Consider the following 8,298-nt stretch of genomic DNA (forward strand, 5'->3'; position numbering starts at 1 on the left):
ATGACGATCCACAAGTTAGGCAAGTACTTCTTTTCTCTGCTCTCCATCGTTTCGGCTCTGGCATGGGCGTGGAATTTCTTGCTCCGTTTCTCTTTGTTCCCTTATCAAATACCTTCCGCCGTTGCCGGCGGTGATTTCAAGCTCGGAAGCCGTAACTTCAACTGCAAGCGTGGCTCGGGATATGACGATGATGAAGTTGTCGAATGCGCTATTTGTTTATGCAAGATCGATGAAGACGACGAGATTCGAGAGCTGAGATGCGACCATCTTTTCCATAAAGTTTGCTTGGATAGATGGGTCGGGTACCGGCGTTCCACCTGCCCGATTTGTCGAACTTCTTTAACTCCTCGTCAACTAGTTTCCGGCATGGAAGTCATTCTTTTCAAGTATTGTTCTTTTGATGATTCCAGCCACCGGGAAACATGGTGGCTGCGGTAGATTTAAATACCGCCGTAAATTCACGACGTTAAGAAATAATTAATCGAAGAAAGTTCGAATTTTAAGTTCGTCATGTCTACCTTTGAGAAACTGTGGATCCATTGGCTGAAACTATCCGTTGTGTTAATTCTTCTTCTTCTATTAGCTAGTTAAGACGTTAAGAAATAGGCACCTTGCAGCAAATGATGATATCGTGTTATCGGTATGAATGACGATCGCTGTCTCTGCAAATTTAATTTTTTTATATAATTTAAATATTCTTTTATTTTTTATTAATAATAGTTTTTATTCCTTATTTCTACACCAATTTTGAACTACATGCATCACTTTTAGAAGTCTCAATCAAGTAAGAGTGAGAATGATAATGGGTAGTAGAAATTTAAATATTTACAAATATCTGAATCCATATACTTTTACTTACTAGATTTGAATATTTAATGAATTGAGATATAAAATATAATATTATATAAGCAGTAATTAGATTATTTAGATTTAATCTGAAATATAAACAAATTTAGTTTTTAAAAATATTATGTAGATTTTGATTTCGATATCAATTGTTAAAATATCATTTCATGAATCAAAAAAATTAACTCTTGAGTCGAAAATTGCATTAACGTAAATATAGTATGTTAAATATGATTTTATATGGAAGTGCAATTCTTTAAATTTAGCAAGCAGAATTGGTTAGATTGATATTATCCACCGATATATGATAATGGCATTTTTTATATTTTTTACAATAATTGATGAAAGAAATGAAAAATACATGGAAATATATTAATATAAATTCGAAGTGAATACAAGGTACGTAGTATCTATTTAAAGACTCTCAACTCTTTAACAATGAACATTCATATCCCATGACATACGACTTACTCGAACCTAAAACTTCAAAAAATAATAGCAATATCTTAATCACAAAAATTGTTTGGTTCGTAAAAAATAAGTATATATTTAATTTGGATTTAGCTAAATTTTATATTATTCATATGACTAATGATAATAAATTTAAAACCGATATTGTTCATATAACTTCCAATTTTGTAGCATGTGATTCATGTGTCTTGTGATGATTGGTTTTATTTATTTTTCTATATATAGATATGGCATATTTGATTAAGATTTAGCCTAATGTTGACAAGTTTTAGGATGTGCAATTAATAACTATATGGTTTATTAACTTTGAAAAATCATTTATCTAATGTAATTAAGGGTGAATTTTTTTTAACGATGATGTGATATTATCTTATGGTGACATGTCAACATCAATGTTAATTTTTTAATGATGTACGATTAAAAGGAAACCTACAATGTCAGATATGATTTGAAAAAATAATAGTCGAGTGACCAAAATAAAATTAAAGTGATAGTTGAGTGATTAAATAAATACATAGTTTATCCTTTTATTTAATTTAAGATGTTATGTGAATGTGAGTGAGTAGTTTATTTTTTTTAAATAATTGGTATTTCTTTTAAAATTTTGGGTTGATATTTAAAAAAAAGGATAAACCTAGAAATAAATAAATAAATATTTTTTATAGAAAAAAACACTTTCAATTAAAATAATTATTCTTACATCATTTTATATATAGATTTTATGAGTTTATATATTTTTATACTTTTATCAAATAATTTCGTATCACTCGACTTGTGAACATTAAGAGTCAATTGTTCATTACTTTTCAAACCAATTTTTGGAGTTTTGGTGCCAAAATCAACTTGAGACAATTTTAAGAAAATAAAATTTGGAGTAAAAGATGCTTTTCAATTATATATATAAGTTGGGTCAAGCTTAAGCAAAAAATAATTATCATAAAGTTGATTTTATGTAATGGTTCATTGAATTGGTAAATTTTATTCACACAAATACGTATTTATGGTGAAGACATACATACGTAATAGTGTGTAAAAATTATCATAAAATTGATCTTATGTAATGGTTCATTGAATTGGTAAATTTTATTCATACAAATACGTATTTATGGTGAAGACATACATACATACATACGTAATAGTGTGTAAAAATTATCATAAAATTGATCTTATGTAAGGGTTCATTGAATTGGGCCTAATTTATTTGTTTTTACAATTACGGTCTGAATGTCTAACCCTGTAAATGAATATAATTCGATGAAAGGAGGAGACAAGAGACTTTGCATGTGTAATATTCAGCGTTTGTAGTCAATATGTTTCAGCAAAAACCACTTGTTTAAAGGAACCATTAACGACTCGGCCCAGTAGATTTATGGTTTAACCCTAAATTCTCACCCCACGTGCTGACATCCCTTCCATTTTTGTTTCATCTCTCAAATTCAACACTGATGGCTCATCTAATACTTTAAAACAAAAGCCTGGTCAAGCTCCAAGTCTAACTGGTTCCATAATTCTTTTCATTTTTCTCACGTGGGTATTGAAGAAAACAGTACAGTTGATTATATATATATAGATATGTAAATGAATCGAACGTTCAACGAACCGTTCGTGACCCGTTCAGCGGAGAATTCGTTTATGTTTGTTTATTAGTTAAACGAGTGAACATGAACAAAATTTATAATCGTTTAATTAGATGAAAGAGCGTGAACAATGGACTTGTTCGTTCATTTACGTTCGTAAACGTTTGGTAATTATTTTGTTTATGTTCATTTTGTTTATGTATATGGCTTTACATGGTAATATCTGTATTGATCCAAGAGTATTTCGTATTAACATATCATTATTTTTCTTATATATATATAATATAGGGTAAAGTATACAAATAGTTAACTGATTATAGGGTGTTGTTTTGTTGAGTCATTCAACAATTAAAAGTTACAAAATAATTCCTTTACTATAGGACACTAATTTGTTGAGTCCTCGACTATTGAAAGTTATAAAATTGTCACTTGACTATTCATATTTTCCAAATTTGTCATTTTCTATTAAAAATTGACGAACGTATGAGTTGAATGTTAACTTGCTGAATGAAATATGATAAAATTATATTTTAATGATGCCTATTGACACCGTCATTGCTTTCAAACACTGGCTCACACAAAAATAAACGGAGGGTCGATCAACAAAATACAGCTCAAATTGTTCTAGGACCAAATTTTGTCATATCTCAGTCAATAAGTTAGTATCCAGCTCAGACGAAAGATGAGTTTGAAACATATTAATAGTTGAATGATCATTTTGTTATTTTTAATAGTCAAGGGACTATTTTGTATTTTTAATAATTGGGGACTCAAAAAACTATATTCGATAATCGGAGGACTATTTGTGTACTTCACCCATATAAATAAGTGTATATTGACTATTCTACAAACTTTCTATTTGACTGGAAAACATTCATAATTCTATTTTTACTTAAACCGTATCCTAATTGAACAAAGTGGTAATTTATTAAACTTCATAAAATTGAAAAGCTACATTAATTGGGCTTGAAGTCAGCAACCCAATCTCTATCTAATAAAATAACTACCCAAACAGAATCTGTGCTTGCCTAACTAACTAAAACCCCAACAATTGGGCTTCAAAATTTACTAGATTTACTTTGACCCAAACAATCGAACACGAAATCTTTAAAAATAATAATAGTTTTTTTATTAATTGAGGTCATTTAGTTTGTGCGTACCTGAATTTCGAGTATTTCATACATCTATATCAAAATACTTTTACATTGCAATTTCTAATTTTTTTATAATTATTTGATATTTATATTTTATAATTTTATTTAGTTTTTATTTTCAATATTTTTAAATGAAGATTAAATAAATATTTAGACCTTTATAAAATCCAATTATATCCTCGTATTCAACCAAAAAAAATCAATGAAACCTCTTTCACATTTTTTTGAATAGAAGCTGCTAGTTTTATTAAAAGAATTACAATGAATGCTTACAACTATAATCATAAATCAAACATATAATTAGAATATTTTCATATAACCATTAACACAAGAAACTAGCCCTTTGAGATCATACAATACCGTATAAGGAGAAGGTTAAAAATTAAACCCAAATACTTAAAATAAAGATAAATACGAATATATATGATTGTATCGGTAAACGTATCATAAAAGGGGATGAGAACTACTGAAAGACCACTGACAAACTGCATATAAAAGTCGAGCGACATGAGAACACTATCTACGAACACAATTACGCATCCCAATTCAATCCGAGAGTCTAAAGCAAAGAAGATCACCAGGATAACAAATAAACATTATCTTAATTAGTCGATGTGTCCTCAAATCCAAACATGAGAAAAAGATAAAACAAAAAAGAACGGCCAAACAATCAAAAATATATTAAAAGATAGAAAAAAGTGTCATAAAGACATAGAAAAGTGTACTATAAAGACAAAATTATTAAAAACTAAAACTCAAAAGGGAAGTAAAAATGAGATATAAAAAAATAAACGAAAAATAAGAAATATCGACAGTCGACAACCAACACTAAAATTAGTACCATGGTCGACTAAGCAAATATAAAGAAAAGAGTGACCTTTCACATTATTATTTATAGGAAAATTCTACAATGCTCGACAAGCATTGATGAACACCACTAACATGAGCACCCTTAATTTAATTTATGAAAATTTAAAATTCTAAAGGGTAAACTTATAAATTGGTTAAAAATTTAAAGGTAAATTATTTAAAATAAAAGGTAAACTATATGAGAGATCACCTAACTATTGCCCCTTTTCATTTTGACCACAAGTTTTTAAATTTTGTCAATCAGGTCACTCAACTATTTAAATGCATTCAGTTAAGCCACTTGATGTTAATATTTAACGGAGAAACTAATGTGGCAGTTAAAATATTTGGTCGTTGTTACTTATATATTCTATCAATTTGATCATACTTTAATAAATATAAACTTAACCCTCAAATCAAATAGTGCCATGGGTCACTGCTGTCAAGTGTAATTACTTATATATTCTATCAATTAGGTCATACTTTAATAAATATAAACTTAACCCTCAAATCAAATAGTGTCATGTGTCACTACTGTCAAGTGTAATGACATGTGTCACCATTTGATTGGATGATTAAATTTATTTTAATATATTTTTAATTTAATATATTTTCTCACCAATCAAAGGGTGAGAACTCTAGAGGAAAGAAAATTTTGGAAGCTTAAATGATACCAAGGGAATCAAACATGGGGTTCTTGGGTTGAAGAAGTTAGGCTCAATCATTAAGCCAAAGTAGTTAATTGGTTCAATTTTTATTCTTATCTTAACTTAAAAATAAATTTTTATTTTAACTACAAAAATATATTTTATTTTTATCTTTACTCCAAAAAAATATATTATATTTTAACTGTAAAAACACATGTTATTACACTTGGCACTATTTGATTTGAGTGTTAAGTTTATTTTAATTTATTAATATTAGAACCAAATTGATAGAATATATAAGTAACAATAACCAAATGTATAATTATACCAAATATTTTAACTGTTACATAAGTTTCTCCGTTAAATATTAACGGCAAGTGGCTTAATTGAATGCATTTAAATAGTTGAGTAACCTGATTGACGAAATTTAAAAAAATGATGGTCAAAATGAAAAAGGACAATAGTTAGATTATCACTGGTATAATTTAACCTTTATTTTAAATAATTTACCTTTAAATTTTTAACTAATTTATAATTATATATCGATTTATTTAGAATTTAAAATTTTTATAAATTAAATTAATGATATTCATCGTTAGTGGTGTTTGTCGAACGTGGTAGACTCATCTTTATTTATATATGAATTATTACTTCAATATTGTGAATCAATATTATAATAATCAACCACAATTTTTATCGTTCAAAAGATAACACTAATACAATTTGTGAAATTCAAGACTAAATTAATATAATAAACTAAAAGAGAAAATACTACTTATTTGAGACAATTACAAAAATAAAATTATCCCTTAGACCTTGTATACATTAGTTGTTTCATCTCAATAACTAGTTTATGATAATTTGTATCCTAGTATTACGAGTGCTTGAATAATGAAATTTATTTATTTACTTTTTATCAGCAAAATTATCTTTAATTTTATATGTATAAGTAAATTTTAGGGTAACTACTTATTTGGTCATCCACCTATTACTTAGTTTTAGTATTAGTTATTTTTTTTCAAAATCATACCTAATGTTACGTTTTGATTTTATTTTGATTACTCATCGTTAAAATATTAATGGTGATGCTGACATGTCCATATAAGATAATGTCGCGTCAGTATCACCATTAATTTTTTAACTACAAATGACTAAAACAGAATAAAAATAAAACGTTAAGTATGACTTTAAAATATAATAATCAGATGATGAAAACAAAAATTCAAAAAAAAAAAAATATACGTCACCAAATAAATAGTTTAACCTAAATTTTAACATCCAGCCGACGGTAATGATGATGGAGCTCGCAAATAATATCTGAGTCCTTGGTCATATATTTATATATATCGTGAATCTCAACCTTTAAGCCAATCTAGTCGGGAAATTGTTCTAAAAGTGGCTATATTTAATGTTCGAACGCAATGAAACAATAACTCTACTAATTCCTTGACCACCCAGGAATCTGCATCATCAAGCTGCACACTGGTATGGTCCCATCCCTTTACTCCTTTTGTTATCCGAGTTATCGCTTTTGACTCATAACACTTATTTCATTTGAAACTGAATTAATTCAATTTTAAAACAATTTAACTTAAAAAATAAAGGTAAAGTTGGTCGTTCGATTATAACGTACTGATTTGTTAAATCTTTTGATTATTAAAAATTATAAAATGGTCATTTGACTATGAGACATTGTTTTGTTAAGTCCCGACTATTAAAAGTTATAAAATGGTCATCTGATCATTCATATGTTTCAAACTCATCCTTTTCCATTCAAAAAGTGATTGTTGTCTGAGCTGGACGTTAATCTATTGATTGAGTTGTGATAAAATTTGATTCCAGAATCTCAAATGACTATACAATTCAAACAAATTTTATCATATCCAAGTCAGCAGGTTAACGCCAAGTTTAGACTATCGTTAATATTTTAACGAAAAAAGAGGGGTGTGAAACATAAATAATCAGGTGGTCATTTTATAACTTTTAATAGTAGAGAGACTCAACAAAATAATGTCTTATAATCGAGGACCATTTCAAAGGACGATAGTAGGTTTTATTGGAAATGTTAGGGAAAATATAGGAATTAGATAATTAATTAGGCAAACCAGAGTTGGTTTTATTGGAAGGAAATATAGGGATTGGTATTGGGGGCTAAACATTAAAAGCTCAAACGATGGTAGGTCGAAAGACATTAAAGGCCATGATGAAATTAAATTCCCATTTATTATGGTTAGGTATATTAATGAATTGGTCTAGTAAATAGCCTTTAATTAGCTTTCATGCAGCAACCATAATAAAGCTCATTGTTTGACAAAGTTTAGGTGAATGCAGTTTTCAAACATTTATATGACACAACCATATTTTATTTTAATTTCTTGGTACGTCACTATCCCTTTTTTTTATTTATCATATGCCTGCATTAACTTGAGTGTTGCCTTAATTAAAAATCCATTGGATCCATTTAATTGTTGAGCACTCAAAGTCATGAATTTGATATTAATGTAGTATTATTTTTCCCAATATGTTTAGCTTGTTTCCCTTTCACTTGGATCAGAATCCTTAAATGAATGGCCATGAAATTTAATACAATTATTATAAATAAAATAGTAATCTGAGCAAAATTTTCCTTCCCCTCTCCCAAAGTAGAAATAATTTAAAAATAATAAAAATATACAATATAAAATAAATAAGGATTAAATTCTAATACATCTACCTTATTTACAAAATTATAGTAAATGCATTGAATATCAAAGC

General features: G+C 27.8%; 1 protein-coding gene across 1 annotated transcript; it reads left to right on the forward strand.

The window, feature by feature from the left end:
- On the forward strand, positions 1–438 carry LOC120145700 (E3 ubiquitin-protein ligase RHA2B-like). The gene has a single exon (XM_039159466.1). The coding sequence runs from the start codon at positions 1–3 to the stop codon at positions 436–438; it is 438 nt and encodes a 145-aa protein (XP_039015397.1).
- The last annotated feature ends 7,860 nt before the right edge of the window (positions 439–8,298 follow it).

This window comes from Hibiscus syriacus, unplaced genomic scaffold (genome assembly GCF_006381635.1).
Source record: "Hibiscus syriacus cultivar Baekdansim isolate YM2019G1 unplaced genomic scaffold, ASM638163v2 tig00110893_pilon, whole genome shotgun sequence".
Taxonomy (NCBI): domain Eukaryota; kingdom Viridiplantae; phylum Streptophyta; class Magnoliopsida; order Malvales; family Malvaceae; genus Hibiscus; species Hibiscus syriacus.

What these genes read in the sequence shown, in the direction of transcription:
- LOC120145700 (XM_039159466.1), top strand. Translation starts at nt 1, where the DNA reads ATGACGATCCACAAGTTAGGCAAGTACTTCTTTTCTCTGCTCTCCATC.